This window comes from Emydura macquarii, unplaced genomic scaffold (genome assembly GCF_026122565.2).
Source record: "Emydura macquarii macquarii isolate MOO-44397 ecotype Brisbane River unplaced genomic scaffold, CSIRO-AGI_Emac_v2 contig_1348, whole genome shotgun sequence".
NCBI classification, from domain to species: Eukaryota; Metazoa; Chordata; order Testudines; family Chelidae; genus Emydura; species Emydura macquarii.
The window spans coordinates 17,413,573-17,430,655 of NW_027131485.1; the positions used below are offsets into that span (position 1 = coordinate 17,413,573).

Genomic DNA, 17,083 nt, shown 5'->3' on the forward strand with positions numbered 1-17,083 from the left:
CAGCATTATTAGAGGGCTTTTTTAATCAGTTATATTACAGCAGCACCCAGAAGCCTCAATCAGGAACATAGGCCCATTGTGCTGGAAACTATGCAAATATAAAATAAAAGAGAACCTCTGCTCCCAATGATATTTTCATGTCATATTTACTTACCATCTTCCATGTCTTCTTCTGTGTTGTTGTGTCCATCAGCCATAGCTACATTCCCATTGATGACAGGATTTTGAGTAATTCTTGGTGGATCATCTGTATCTCCAGCTAAAAAAAAAAAAAAAAAAAAAGAGATCATCAGTGACTTAACACTTGTTTACATGGGAAAATTTCAAAACAACATACGCTATTCTAGAAAAAGGCACTCGTTACTTATTATTATTCAGGAATAAGAGTGTCCATACAGGGAGTTACAGCTGTATAGCTCTGCTGGTAAATTTCCGTGTTGATAAACCTTTACTGATTAAATTAAGCATCGTACTAATGCAGAACATACTTAAAATTATAATTTAATTCTTAGCAGATGTATGTACTTTCCTATATGACATTACACTTCCTAGCCCAGGCTGTGAGTTTTATTAAATACAATACATTTATATACATCATATTTAACAATATAATACATATATTTAACAAATTTCTAAATGGCTGTTCTTAGACCCTTTCAAACTGTATACAGTTAGAACTGAAGTAATACCGGTCCATAATTTACAGGTAGAGTAATTTGCTCTCAGACTGCCTTTTAAAGGAAAAGCAAACACTATAGCTCATGAAAGAGCATGTTTAAGATCTTGAAAAAGACAGCAAAAACCTATGATATTTCATTAACAAATATTTAACTCTTTCTTTGCCATCTCTGTCATTATAATTAACTTGAGCTGATATAGTTGTTTGAACATACACAGAGAATTTATACACCTACAAAAATAGGATTCCATGAATTATAAGACGTTTGACTTTAAAAATGCTTGCCTTCTGATTAGAGATACCGAAACATGCCCATAACACTGTTTCCACTCCTTTCCTTCCACAACATCTCTCCTGCTCCCAAATGGATCACTCAAACATGCTAAAAGATCACATAGAAGCCATTACGCTTCTTTCTCCAGATATCAACCTCTCCTTAAAAATCAGATCTAAGTGAGCCGATCCTTGTGCCTATAGGGAGACCCCCCCTCACTTCAATAAGAGTCTCTTGGACAGATCTCTCTTGGATGGAGCATATGAGCCTGTCTTGGACAGATATGATTGCAGGATCAAGGCTACAGAATGACTCTAAAAGACAATGCCAGGACCACACCTGTGTTACATAACAGAAATATTGATATCAGACTTACCTGAAGCTGATGATGTACATTGATATAAGCTGTTTATTAAGTTTAGGATTGTACATTTAGCTCATCTGAGTACTAGTCCAATTAATATTTCTCAACATTATGCTGGAATATGGCATCGTTCTCAGGTTACATTTTCAGGCTGAAAGAACCCATTACTATCAGAACACTCATGCTATTTTGTAGGGTGCATGGGAGAGAGGGACTAGTTATTTACAATGAAGGATATTATTTTTATTTAACAAGTTAATTTACTATTTTTAAACTGCATTTAAAAAATCCTGTACTGGGATACCAGGGCAGAGAGGCACATTCTGCAGGGGGTAGCTCGTCATGGGAATATGGGTTGCACTGAATATTACAGAATAAGATGCCATGAACCTTTCCAGAGAAGGAAAACTCATTCCAAATCCGAGCAGTCTGGGCTCATTAGCTTTGGAAGGCAAGTGAACCAGGGTAGATCCACTGATACCTGTTGCTAACTGGCCAGCAGGCTCTGACATGGCATTCCTATGAGCTGGATAGGGTAGATTGGCCTAACAAGCCATTACATCCAAAACTCACGTATTATAGAAACAGTACAGCAAACCAAATTGAGATTTAAAAAAATCTAGGCCAAATATTTATCAGTAAATCAACAAATATTTGTGTTGCAGCTCTCACACCCATTATTATTCAGACACTGCCAATTAACATACTTAGGATGCAGACCTATGAAACCAACAAGTCTTCCTCCCTAATAAATACTGCAGAGTCCTAGCTTTAAAGAATTCAAAGAAATGCAAATGATTCAATATACATAAATGACAGGAGTTAAGAAATATTTTAGTATTGTTTCTCGCTCAGATAGCTGTTTGTTAACTTTGTTTGCTGTAAGTGGAGCAAGAAATGAAAGTCATCACATTGTTTCTTGAATAATGATCAACATGGATTTCAAAATACCCAGCCCGATTAATGCAGTATAGCATACGCTTGGCAAGCCGGTCAATTGACTGGTCAAATAATGTCAACTGACCAGTCACCTGACGGCCCATTATTTGACCATGGTCAAATATTGTCAAATATTCCAACAAGAATGCCCTGATGTAGGCAGCAGCCTACCTTTTTCATTGCTTCATGGTGCCATCTGTAAGCAAGCCTAATTAAATGTCTTGATCCCTCACTTCACTACATGCTAATGCCACCTATTGGTGAAAAAAGTGAGCTATTTAAAGCTAAACATCTTGATTGGCTGGAATCTTCTAGAACCAACATTGTAGGTAGGTGCGTCTTTGTTTGTATACCAGGCATCAATGTACCTGGGAGTTACATAGCTCATTAAAGCACGCAGTCTTCCCTGCCCAAAAGAGCCTATCTAAGCTTACTGAAGACCATAAAAGTCTTACTCTTTTTTGATACTGTTGTTACTGCTATAATAAACTAGTGCTTTAAAATATTTTTTACCCATATTTGAACAATTATTTTTTAACCAGTCAAATGCACAACACAGCAGCCATATTGCTGAACTACATCCTTATTTTTGTCCATTCAAAAGCATTTTTAATCTGGTTGCAAGCCAGTATCATAGTATGCAGTCAGCCACTGAATAAGTACAGAAATCTATACTCTTGGAAAAAATCAATCTTCTTTTGCTGAAATAATTCAGTAGCATATAAGTCTTACTGTCCAACAAGTGATCAAGCTACTATTTGTCAAAAATGAAAATATTCTACACTGACTGAACATTAATTTATGTTTTCTATAATCAATAGTGTCAGACTGACATCTGGATTGCAACACTTTTCTAAAATCAATATTAAATCTGTTCTTTTTATGTATTTGTTTGTAATTTATGCAATTACATATTTAATGTGGGAATTCTGGGGGCTTTGAAAGCTATCTCAAAAGGATACAGCTAGCTGCATGTTTCTTTTTATACCGTTTGCTTCTTGTTACCCTTTTAGCAGTGGATATATATAATGTTTAAACACACAAATTTCATACCAAAACAATGAACACATGCAAGAAATGAACCATTTGGTGGCTAGGGATGTCAGAAGTACAATCGTAAATAAAGGTAACCCTGCCCTTATAACACACTTTTGTTTACACTAAGGTTAATCTCCCCCTGTTCACAAGTATGTCTTACCTTCAAAGGCTATTCAGCACCTTGGACAGAGCTGAACTTGTTCCTCAAAATAAGCAGAATCCAAAATTATCAAGGGTCTAACCCCAGGTGCACACTGACTTCCTTCCCTGTAAGGTTGAACATTTCTATTGGGATATAATTTCTTTTTTAAAAAAAACTACAGCTATATCTGAGGTCTTTCACTTTATAAGATGACTTTTTCAGAGCTGTTAAATGAAGCAGTGTGCAATATTCACGGAATGTACTTCATCATTCAGAGGCCAGAGTCAGAGATGCCCACTGAACACAACTTATTTCCCCTACCAAATATTAATCTAAATCCTCTGTTCAGTATTGTTCCCTAATTAATCAGGAAGTTTCAGCATCACCTTACATTAATTAAAATGGGCTGAGATTTTAAATTCATACATATCAGGAAACAGAAACAACGAATCATGATGTTGCATTATCATTATTCTGCATTTAAATATTCTTGCTTTTTATAAAAAATGGGGAAACTAGGTGGTGCTAAGTGCACATTTGGAATGTCTGACTGAAAGATTATGAACCAGATCCTGACCTCCACAACATCACTGCAAAGAATCCAAGAAGCTATCCCTAACAGGGCAATTAAATTTCTCTTGATGTGAGGAGATCCTTGGCTAGTGTATAACTGATATAGTCAACTTAAGCCAGCCCATTTCTTCCTCTTCCATCCCCAAAGGGTAGGGAGCTTGAATCAGGACTCAGGCACTTTATGGGGTGAGGCTGGAAGAGAACCTGTGCTGCTATTACTGTTCTTGTTCTATGGGTGAATAGAGGATTTCAGTCTGCAGGGCTCTCAGTGCAGCACCTTTCACAAAGTATAAAGCCACTAAGCTTTTAGAAAATGTAAAAAGACAAGAGAAGAATTTAAAGCTTTTGTTACAGAAGCAGTATGGGCTAGTGGATAAGGTACTGGGCTTGGGACTCCAGAGATTTAGGTCCTATTCCTAGCTCTGCCAGAGGCCTACTACGCAAATTTGGCCAAGCCACTTGAGCTCTGTGCCTCAGTTTTATCATCTGCAAAATGGAGGTAATCATACTACACTTTTGTAAACCACTGACATCTACAGATGTTTTATGACAGCTAAGCATTTTATTGTTATTATTTATGAAGCTAATGGAATAATCAAATCAGAATCATCTTGATGGAGGATCTGAGCCTCTTTGAAAGGTATACTGGATTACCACAAACCCATTTTGGGTTCCTTAAATTGGCACACATGCAACTGTTTCAAATGGAATCATTATCTCATCATACTTAGTGGAAAGTGCTCACGAGCATGTACATTTTATTCATGCAGTACCTATGTTAACGTGCATGCCTTTGTGAATTGCTCATTAAAGAGACAATGTAAGAACAAATTTGGTCCATAATTCAGACTTTATCAAAAAAGCTTTTGCAAAGTTTAAGAAAAGTAGAAACAATTCCATATTCATTTTGTTTATTAAATTCCAGCATGAACTGTTTTAAAACAAATATTCGATAGCAGTATTTGGAACCCAGAGAGTACAAGAATCAATAGTTAAAGACTAGAAACCAACTAAATAGCTAAAACAAAACTGACCAATAAACTAATTTGCAATTTTGATTTCTAAAAGAAATGGCAAAAATAGACAAATAGAATAGCAAAAACTAAATTATATCACTACAACTCTTTCTAATATTGTTTCGTTTTTAACATCTTAAAACAGAGGTTCTCAAAGTGTGGACCATATCCTAGTAGGGAGATTGTCACCTGTGGTCACCTCCCCTATTTGCCATCACAGAGCATCCCTATAGTAATCACAGCAATTGCTTATTTGTTCTGAATGCTATTTTAACCTGACAGCATATCTTATTCTTATAGAAAAAGCATACAATAAAATTAGTTTATTTTTTTAAATAAATTGAGCTCAGCTATGAGATATTGCTGCCCATTCTCAGAGGTCCTATGATTATACAGAGGAGGCATAAATAGAATAGATTAAAGAAAGAAAAGTGCTGGCAGCTTCTAAATGATCACATTTGGGGACAGAGGTCAAAAAAGCATGAAATATGGCTAAAGAAACAAGTAACTGACATAGATCGGCATATTGGCTGTATAAAGATATGATCTTTTTAAATACCCCATCACAAAACATTAAACTAGTACATAGAGTTTTCTGGACCTCTCTTTGGATATTATGTTACAAGAAAGTCTTATGGAATAGCTAGCTTTGAGAATAGCTATGCAGGAAGTAAGACTTCATTACAGATTTAGGTGAGTATAATTGCGTTGCACACTCTTGAGCGATGCAGTTAGACTGCCCTAACTCCTGGTGTAGACTGTGCTGTTGATCGGAGGGCTTTTCCTGTTGGCACAGCTACCACCTCTTGGGGAGGTGGAGTACCTATGAAGCTCTTCTATTGGCATAGGTAACATCTTCACTAAGCACTACAGTGGCACAGCTACAATGATGCAGTTGTGCCACCACAGCTCTTAGACAAGCCCTTACTCTGTTCAGCAGTAAAGTAGTGCACATGATCCTATCTGGATTGAAGACATGGAGCATGGCTCAAGTATATTGATGGCAGTTTAAGAATGATGACACAGGAGAAAATTCCTACTAGCTCAAGAGTAGTGGTAATGAGTTGCACCCTGCCAGGAACATGGTCACTTGCAGGTTTTGTTGGTTACATATGCCACATCAAAGATCCCCAGGCATAAGAATCTTTGAAGACTGGCCAGAGTGCCCAGAATAGTTTATGGACACAGGAGCTAAAAATCAGAGTTTGAAACAGTTTCTTCGCAGGAAGAAGGAAACCTTAAAGGGGAAAAGAACATGAGCAAGAGCCCACAAAGTGAGGACTGTGAACTGGATGTTGCTGTGAAGTGAACTGTGTGTTGCTGTGAAGACTATGAGTGAATATAGAAGTACTTGTTGTTGGTTTCAGCAGGCATCCCACATCCACACAGGAGAATGTGGAAAATGGTTGGCGGCTATAGTAACTATACTGGGCCCCAGCATGTACAGCATGCAGATGGGGAAGAAAAAGGGCAAGCATGTACCAAAAGCATGCAGGAATGTAAAGACTTGATGTGTCCATCTCCACTCCACCACATCTTTGCCTTTGGATGCAGCGAGAGCTGAAGACAAAGCAAGATTTGCTGGACAGAGTAGCTTGTCTAGAGGAGCACATAAGATTTTCGAACGTCAGCAGTTCCATAAAGCACAAAAAGAGTTGTTTGATTTTATTTTGTAAAATTGGAGTGCAAAGACTGATGGGAAACAGAGGGGTTCAATTCTTGTTTACTGTGCTAAACAGATGGTTGGAACCTGAAGGTTCCATGGCAGTTAGGCAGGATCCTGGGAGTTGCATGTTAGATTTGTTTTTTAACTAGAAAAATATCTCCTACAGCTGAATCAAACCTCTAGTAAACACTGCTATTAAAGAAAGCAAGTTAAGTAACCCAGTAACAGGAGAAGACACAGAAGGGCTGAGGAAATATTATTGCAGACTGAAATAAGTTTTTTAAAGGCTGATCTTCAATAACAGTATGTATAATCAGGTTATCTATATGCAAAATATGTAATCCAGGTCTATCTTTCCATCTTAGAGTCTAGATTTTGTTGAACCACTTGAAAATAATTTTTCATATTGCTCTTATGTCCTTCTGAACCAGATTGAAGGAACCAACAGCTAATGCAATTTAAGATATTTAATAATTTTTTTAATTTGGAAAATAAATTTAATTTCACAGAAGTTATATTTATTGAAAATGTTACAAAGCTACCAAGTGTGTTTAGGATATTCTACATGCTTGTTTTTACTGCTTAAAGGTATCATTTGCTAATCCAAACTGACATTTAATGACAGATTTGAGCCAAAGTCCCAAATGCTTGTGGAGAAATGAGCATTAAAATCAATATCTGGTAATTTCAAGCACTGTTCCATTCTCCATCTCCTCTCCTGTTATGGGAGCTAGTTATAGAGTATAACCAAAATATGGAATTTAAGAAAGTTTTTACAGTTTAAAATCCCTTTGCAAAGTAACCACTAAAGAAGTCTAATGTGCTCTCTGAAGAGGTTAGTTAATGGTGATTGTGCAGACAAGATCGAGAAAGGGGCCATTACAAAAACCCCTAAACCAAGGCTCTGACTTCCTGATCAAACAAAAGCTAATAGGAAACCCAGAACTGGGAGCCACAGACTTAAGTCAATTCCCGTGCCCCCAAAGAGAATGAAAGCTTCAGAGAGACCTCTTGCTCCCTCAGAAGATAAGAAATAATGCACACAATTCCTGAAGGGGAAAAAAACTATGGCCTAAATTCAGTCAGTTTACAACAGAGTATGCAAGAGATTTTTAAGCAACTAAAACCAGACCAAAACAAAGCTTGGAGTGTTGTCTACCTGCTGAAGACAGGAATTGGATTGGTTTGCTCTGGCAGAATCCCACCCTTTATTGGGGGCTGTTAGGATATAAGCACTGTTCTTAATTAAGCAATGGGAGACAGGAAAGGGGGAATTAAATTGTTTAATTAAGAAATGGGACAAAGGAAAAAAGGAATTAGATCTACACCACAGTTGAGTTACAATTATGTTCTATAGTTTTTTTTCTTCAACAGAATGGTAGCAAAACAAAATGAAAAAATGAAAAAGGAATACTGGAACAATTTTTGTAATCTTCAGAGATTACTTCAGAGACAATGTAATTCACCTAAATTATTTATTAAGGAAAAATAGAAGTACTATATAAAAGAAAGAAGCAAAGATGTGGTAGGTGAGAAAGAGGAGCGTGTGAACGTGCAGGTGCCAAAACAGCTGTAAATCTGTGTCTGGGTGTAGATTAATAGGTAAAAATATTGGGATAGATTATATCCATGACTTGTAAAAACTATGTAGTTTGCACATATAATAGAAAAGCTCCATGTAAATATTATTATTACTCCAGTAATTATTTTTCCAAGAGAACTTCCATAGTGAAGCAAACTTGTGGGAGGGGGGAACAATTTACAAAGGAAAAATGCAGTTGGCCAATATTTTAGTTTGTATAATGTTTTTTAAAAAAGTCTTCATACATAGATTTCATACTCATAGGTATGTAGGCAGGAAGGGACCTCAAGAGGTTATCTAGTTGACCGGCACTGGTCCCTGAGATCTCCCTGACACAGTATAGGAAGCCGGTCCGTGGCATCAAAAAGGTTGAGAAACACTCTAGTCCATCCTCTGAGGCAGGATTAAGTACACCTACACCATCCCTGACAGTTATTTGTCTAATCTGTTGTTTAAAAAAAACGCTCCAGTGATAAGGATTCCACAACCTTCCTAGGTATCCAGTGCTTAGTTGGAAAGTTTTTCTTAATGTTTAATCCAAATATCTCTTGCAGCAAACTAAGCAGATTTCTTCTTGTCCTATCCTCATTGGACATGGAGAACAACTGATAACCTTTTACACATTTGAAGTTTTAGATGTCCCACCTCTGTCATCTCTTCCCTGGACTAAAAACATACTCCGCTCTTTCAACCTTTCCTCACAGGTCATGTTTTCTAAACTCTTATTTTTGTTGCTGTCTTCTAGATTCTCTCCAAAATTGGAAACAGTACTCCAGCTGAGGCCTCACTAGTGTTGTTGAGTAGAGCAAAACAATTAACTCTCATTTCTTCCATATTATACTCCTGTTAATGCACCCCAGAATGACGTTTGCCTTTTTTGCTGAAGCATATTGTTGACTCATTCAATCTGAAATCCCCTATAACCCAGATCCTTTTCTGCAGCACCACTGTTTAGAGCTATTTCTCATTTTGTATTTGTGTATTTAATTTTTCCTTCCTAAGCGCAGTATTTTGTACCTGTCTTTATTAAATTTCTGCTTATTGATTTCAGACCAATCTTCCAATTTATCAAGGTCCTTTTGAATTCTCAACCCATCCTTCAAAGTGCTTGCAAACTCACCCAGCTAGGTGTCATCTGGGAATTTTATAAGGATGCCCTGCACTCCATTATCCCAGAGTCATTAATTAAAATATTGAATAGTACTGGACCTAGGACAGACCCCTGCAGAACTGCATTTGGTATGTCCTCCCAGTCTGACAGCAAACTATTGATAACTACTCTTTGAATATATGGTTTTTCAATCAGTTGTGCACACACCTTAAAGTAATTTCAGTAGACCATATTTCCCTAATTTGCTTATGAGAGTGTCAGTTTGGACTGTATCAAAAGCCTGAGTAAAGTCAAGGTCTCTACTGTTTCCCACCATTTGCTACATGTTATCTAGTCAAAGAAGGAAATTAGACTGATTTGTCAAAAACAAATCATGCCAAACCGATGCTGGTTATTGCTTATCACCTTATTATCCTGTAATTGCTGATTGTTTAGTAATTTATTGCAGTATCTTTCCAGGTATCAAAATTTGGCTGACTGATCTATAAATTCCCTGGTTCCTGCTTTTTATCCTTTTTAAAGATTGGTAATATGTTTGCCCTTCTCCATTTCTCTGGGACCTCATTCAACCTCCATGAGATCTTAAAGACAATCGCTAACGGTTCAGAGATTGTGTCAGCGGATTCCTTAAGTACCCTAGAAGGAATTTCATCAGGCCCTGCAGACTTGAATATATCTAACTCATCTAGATAATAGTTAACTGTTCATTTCCTATCCTGGCCTCTCTCCCTGTTTTCTTTCCCCCTTTTTGTGATTTCATTAAAAAAAAAAAGTATTATTACTTTACTGATTGTAGCTTATAAGCACTTCAGGACAGGGACTGACAGTGTAAAAGACAAAATGGAAAATGAGATCATCATTAACGCATGACAAATAATTCTCAACAGGATCAGACTTGCTATCGCCTCTGCCATGCCTGCAAAACACTCAACAATGACCAGATAGGCAACATGACAGAGTCACAGATTATGACACTAACCACAATCATCCCACAATTGCTTTGTGCTTCCTGCTGCCTTTGAGTCCACTTATTGTCTTTCACATTTAGACTAAGCTTTTTGGGGCAGGGACCATATTCTCACTTTGCTCGTGTCCACTGTCTAGTACAATGGGGCTTGTCGGCATTAGTGCAATATAAATAAGGAATGAGGTCACACATCCAGTATCCTGACTACATTACCAGATGAAACAGACTCAGGAGTAAGCCCTTATTTAACTCATGTCTCTGATATTTACATAGTTTACCTTTCAGACTCTTAAGTTTTAGGCCATGTATTTGAGAGTTTCTCCCACTATGAGAACCATCTTTAATTGTATTAAAAAGGAGGCAAACTGAAGAGTAACAACTTCTGGTTAACAGCATCATTTTACTGGGAACCAATCCCATCCCATTAACATTACTGTTAATGGAATTCGGACATTGGCAATGGCACGGCACATATTAACAACATTTTTCGGAAGAAAGGATCCAGGCAAGTTTGTGAGGCAGCAGTCAGGAAAGGAAGAACTGGGGTGTGCCTTCCATGGCTGCAGCCCAGCAAACATTCCTGCATCAGGGACCACACAGAAGGTAAGGGTGAAAGGGGAGGTTGGAGCGGTGGAAGTGGAGGTTGTGGGCAGAGCTGTAGTGGGGAGAAGATGCTGCAGCCCATATGCTAGAGCTGCACGGCACCTCTCCCTGTGCTCTCCAGGCTGTGTCCTGCTAGGATGCTGCACCAGGACATGTTGAGCTCTGACTCATGGAGCAGGCAGGGAGAAACCAGCACCCCCACTGCCCACAGAAAGCCCTGGCATCCAGACTGCAACAGACCCTCCTAGCTGCTGCCTGCCCTGCTCGCTTGCCTTCCCATTATTAGAAACTGCCAGATAATAGCAATGGAGGGGCTGCTAATAAGCAAAATCTACTATTCTTTTATTGAACTCTATGGATGAAAAGCACTATGTAAGAGCTAGATATTACTTATGTTCCTTTTTGTATTTAAAATGTGCCTCACCCTTGTTTAGAAGTACATAATTACATTTAATTCAAAATTCACAGAATTATTCAGTGGATCAATGACCACAATTAAAGTCCTTACCTCCCAAATATTTTAATTAAACTTTGGCCAAACTATTGCCAACTTTTTACAGTTTTAACTCATTGTATTATTGATAATTAAGCTTTATATAAATGAAATGTTTATCTGAAACATTTTGGTATGAACATTGAAAATGGACTTTTAATTTGCCTTTTGCACAGTTTTATAGCGTTGCTGGGGCAGTCCCTGGATATTCTGACAATCTATTCATTTTAACCAAGTTTTATACAATCTTAATATGATTTGTACGGTGTAGATGCAACTAAGAGTCTTAGGTCTTATTCACAAGACAATAGAATTTGTGTGCATTTTTCTTTAACATAAGGCTTTACTAGCTGCACCAACTTATCTATCTGGCTTAACTACACATCAGAACTTAAATACAGTGCATATAAACATCTTTTACTTTAATTTGCAGAGATAGTTTTAGACTCAGTCATGCTTTCAGAAATGGCAATGAAAAACTGTTTTGTCCACTCTACACCAGCACTTAAGCTGTTTTCAATACTAGCCAGAGAACCACTGCTGAGAACCAATCCCTAAATTTACCATCTAGTGAAGACTTGACTTATGTGATAAATTTACATGAAACTGACAGCTCTTGGAAGAACCCAAACTGATAAATAAAACTGTTGACAAATTATTTTCTTACAAGAGGCTGAAATATGAAACAAAAAAGCTTTGTGACCTACATGGAAACTATTAGTTCTGCACTAACTTCTTTTCTCAGCTATAGCTACAAAAGCAGCAAGTCTATTGCAGAGGTTTAACAAGTCTTAACTCTTGTCTATGCACATTCCAAAGATAATAATGTGAGTATTACAACTTTGTTGAAGGCAAGGCACTTAGTCCCAATCTACTGACAACACCCTAACTGATGTGTTTTTACAGTATCACATCCCTCCCTCTTCATGGCCTCACTGCTAAATTGACCTACCTCTGCAGTAACAAAAGTCTGGCTCTACCCAACAACCACAGCTACTTAGAGCAAGCTGTCATTATCCAGTTTGGCAAAGTTCTAGAGCAGGTGCAAGGTACTTAAGATGAAGAGTGAACCCTTCTGACACAGGAAGAAACAGATTGATAACACCAGAAGGAGCAAGGCTACTGTAATTCCAAGTCAATCCTACTATTATATTTTGATTACATATTCTGTTAAGAAGCAAAGAGTAAGTAATATCAACCTGCTGCTGACAAGATACTACTGAAAAGCACAAAACCCCATCAAATAGCCCCATTTCCCCCACTGTTTTAAAATGAAAAAAGAACAGCACACATCTTGATTATTTGAATGAGTAGAATACCATAATATTCAGAGATTCAGCTATTTGAGTGTTCAGTCCTGTCTCATTCTTGTGTCATGTTAAATGAATGGACTATCAAGTTGACAGGTAACCCCAAAATATTAATAAGCATAATATCTGGAGTTTTGCTAGGAGTATAAGCAGAGGAGGGTTTGCATTTAAATGGTAATAGCCATACTCAAGTTAAATAATTAAAGTTGAAATGCCATTATATTAATGAGGTAAGACATTCACACTTAAGCTCTGTACAGACTAGTTTTAAAACTAAATGAGTTCTGGATGTGGTTTCAAAACTCAACGAAATGGGTTTCAAAAAGATATTTAGCACATCCACATAACACCACTTTGAGAACTAATTTATTTATTTTTGGAATGGTAATTTGTCAGAGTGGAGTCAAAACAGTATTTGAGGTTACTTATCCCAGAGATTCTGTAACTGTTCTAGCATGGTTTCATACTTGTAGAACCATTGGTACAAACTGTGTGACTCACTTTCAAACCCATTTTATAGTTTAAATTGTTAAGCCTTGTTCACATCAGGAAACAGTACCATAAGAATGGTAGTGTGGACATCTTAGATCCTTTTTTACTCAAGTCCCAATCATATTTTTTGCAACTTTACTGGAAAACTTTGTACTGTCCACACTATCATGTAAACACCAACACTGCCCACTGACTGTCAGCAACAGATCAATTTCCTAACAGACAGAACCCAAGAACAACAATGCATGTTCCAAAGACCAATATTTGAAGTTAGAAAACTCAAACTAGTTTTGTGACATATTACAACATAGAGATAACAAAAAAATCTTCAGGAAAACCCTAAATCTCTGAAGTCTGTTTTTTTACTCTCATTATACAGATTATATTCAGGTATTTATTTCAATCCTTAGTCTGCATTGCTTAAAAAACACAAAACAGAGTTGCTGCAGAATTTGTTTCTGGAACAGACAACTGTAATAAGAGATGAAAAAGGTATCTGATCACAAAAAGCCCCAGTTTTGGAGGGGTGGGAAGGAAGGGGAGAATTTTACACTAACAAAGCTGGATTTTATCAAAGTCAAGTCCAAATTTACCTTGTTGCATGACCAAAATTCCCACTGTTGACTTCACTGGACATTTTATCTATGAATCTGAGGGCAGATTTGGGCTCTAAATGTACACAAGGGTTTTTTTTCAGATGAGATCTGCTTCTCTCAAAGACAGTACATTTGTCCAATATAAGAGTAAATGTTTAATCAAATCAGCGATCATCTTCTGCACAAGTACAACAAGTTGTGGTCACTTTGTTTCATAGATAAATAGTATTTCTTAAACTTTTGGAAGATTAGATCTGCTTCAGGAAAATGAAAACCAATCAGACACACACACCCCTCCCATCGTCTCACCTTAGTGTTCAGGAAGGATTGTCCAATGGTTAGGCCATTAATCTGGAACTTCGGACACCCAGGTTCAGACACCCTGTTCTGCCACTGATTTTTTGTGATACTTTGGGCAAGTCACTTTAGCCTTCATGCCTCAGTTCACCGTATGTACAACAAGGATAATAGTACTTTTCCACCTCACAGCAGTGATGTGAAGTTAAACACATTAAATATTGTGAGGAGTTCAGACGCTATGGTAATGGTGCCATATATGCACGCAAGATCTTAATCTGTACATCTTCTGCATCCCTCCACTTCTTCCCCCCCCCCATGCTAATCCTTTGCGCTTTGAAAATTGCTAGTATGGATTTCCATAATATTGTATTTCACTCTTCTTTCATTGTTCATCAAACTATGTCAGAAATTGTTCACATTTAAAGTGTCATCATAGGCAGTGGAGTTAGCAGCAATTAAAGTGAACAGGGCTGTTCACAACTCAGAACTTTAGCTCTCTCCAAACTCAGACCGATTTCTCTGCACAGGTTACATTTGCTTCACACTTGGAAAGATCTTTGCAACTGTAAGAGCTAAAAGACTTTTTTTTGTTTTAGTAAATGAAAGCTGAGACTGGAGTATAAAAGAGGTTTATCCAGCTAATCTGAGGCATACATCCCACACTTTGAAAGACACTGGGTTAATGACATACACTACAATTAGGACACTTTATAAACAGATTTAAAACAAAATTTCTTGATCCAATATCAATAGAAGCAAAAACAATATGCTTGGGGAAAAAATCACTCCTGGTAATGTAACCATACCAATTACAGTAGAACCTCAGAGTTATGAACACCAGAGTCACAAACTGACTGGTCAACCACAAATCTCATGTGGAATGGGAAGAACACAATCAGGCAGCAGAGACTAAAAAATAAAGCAAATAAAGGAAAAGTTTAAAAAAAGATTTGACAAGGTAAGGAAACTGTTTCCATGCTTGTTTCATTTAAATTAAGATGGTTAAAAGCAGCATTTTTCTTCTGAATAATAATGTTTATTAGCTGTGAACTTTTGAAAGAACAACCATAAAATTTTGTTCAGTTTATGGACAACCTTCATTCCCAAGTTTTCGTAACTCTGAGATTCTACTGTATTGACAACCAATTTTAAAGCATAGCTGACATGATTACGAAGAAAGAAATGGTGAGTCGAGTCATCTTCTAAATTGGTTTTGTAGTCCTGAACTGACTGCTGCAGCTACATCACTGTAGTGCAGGAAATCTACCACCTTGATAAACAGTAGTCTTCTGTCGACCTAGCTGTGTCTACAGTGAAGGTTTGGTAAACCTAACTATGTCACACAGGACATGAAGTTTTTCACAGTCCTAAGAGATGTAGTTAGGTTGACTTAAGTTTCAGGTGTAGACCAGGCCTTAGAACTGTGGAACAGGTCTTCTTGAAGCAAGTTATTACTTTCTTGTAACTCCTAGTTAACGACCAAGTCCTAATTAATACAATATACTAAATACCTGAAAAACTTTTATGTAAGGCAGAATCAGATCGATTAACTTATTATTTTTATATGCAAGTATTATAGAGTATGCTCTGCAATCTGACCTGCACCCTGACATAACTATCTTACAGATACATATGCATCTATGTATCAGTGCAGTGTCTGTTCAGGAGGCATTTGATAAACAGACTAAAAACATAATGGACATGTAGAAAAGAGGCAAAAGGGCAGAATTCAATTCCTGGTTTTAAACAATCCTGGACTGCCTATAAATCCTATAAGATAAAGGATGCTAACAATGAAAGAAAATTCCTCTTACATGAACGTTTAACACTTCATACTCAGAATAAGAGAAAACCAGAATCTATGTAGCTACATTAATTTCCCTCCCACTTCTAGAAAAAATTCCTATTGTGAAGCATCTATGATATATGGAATGTATTTGAAGCCAGTCACATCAGCCTGAGGCACCCACACCTAGTGCTATTCCTAATCACAGGATTTGTTTGTTTCACCCTTCCATCTTCTGCCCTTGTGACACTTTTCTTTCAGTTGCCCCCATTAAAAAAGCAAATGCACTTTGTCACAGATTATGCCAGTAATAGTGAAATAGCAGGCAATGCTAAAACAATAAACAGATACATCCAATGATTTAACTAATGCTGATATGGGGTCTAATCCAGTTTTTACAAACTTTGCTTCTAAGGTTAGTAATTTTAAAGTTATCATTGTTTTTGGATTGCACAGGGAAGATCATTTGAATTTTGAGTTTTGGAAGGATAGAAGCAAGCTTGAAATTTAAAGTCCACTTTAAGTCATTTTCAAAGAATCAGCTACATGTGTGCAAAGTAAAATCCAGTGATTTGATGTCTAAAGGAACTGTTCCTAAAGCATTTTCTTCTGTAAAGATCTCTGTATGTAGGGATTGTTAGAGGTAAGTAGCAGGTATTAAGTGACAAATCAATTGCTAAAAAATAGCAATGTCTACACTGTATTAACTGTGTTAAAGTTATGTACTTCTTTAGAAGCAATCTTTCTGCAATGCTCCCCAGAACACACACAATCAACATTTACAAAATCCAGAGGAAGTAAATGCTCAAAAGTAATGTACAAAAGCTTACACTTTTAAAGATGAAATAGACCAATGAATCAAGCAAGAGGATTTTGTTGGACATCTATTAGTTTTTTTGTATAATAAAGGTAACATGGCAATAGGCATACCGCATAAAATTGGAGTACAAAAACCTAGAACAAGAAAAGGTTTGTCTTCTTCTGACCTCCAGCTGAAGAGCAGGAATTAAAATAAAGTGTACAGGAAAAACATGCTTTTTTTTAAAAAAGAGCATTCATTCTAAGGAAAAGGCTTTAATTGAAAAAATGAGTTCTATACCTTTATCTGAACACTAAACAAACTTGGCACAAACAAATGTATTTTGACAAATC

At 37.0% G+C, this 17,083-nt stretch overlaps 1 protein-coding gene across 1 annotated transcript in view; it reads right to left on the reverse strand.

Annotated features, from left to right (window-relative positions):
* Positions 1-17,083, reverse strand: part of USP7 (ubiquitin specific peptidase 7) — an 88,906-nt gene that overhangs the window by 55,664 nt on the left and 16,159 nt on the right. The window contains exon 2 of the mRNA XM_067551292.1: positions 155-259. Within this exon, the coding sequence (XP_067407393.1) occupies positions 155-259 (105 nt within the window). The remainder of the gene's footprint in view (positions 1-154; positions 260-17,083) is intronic.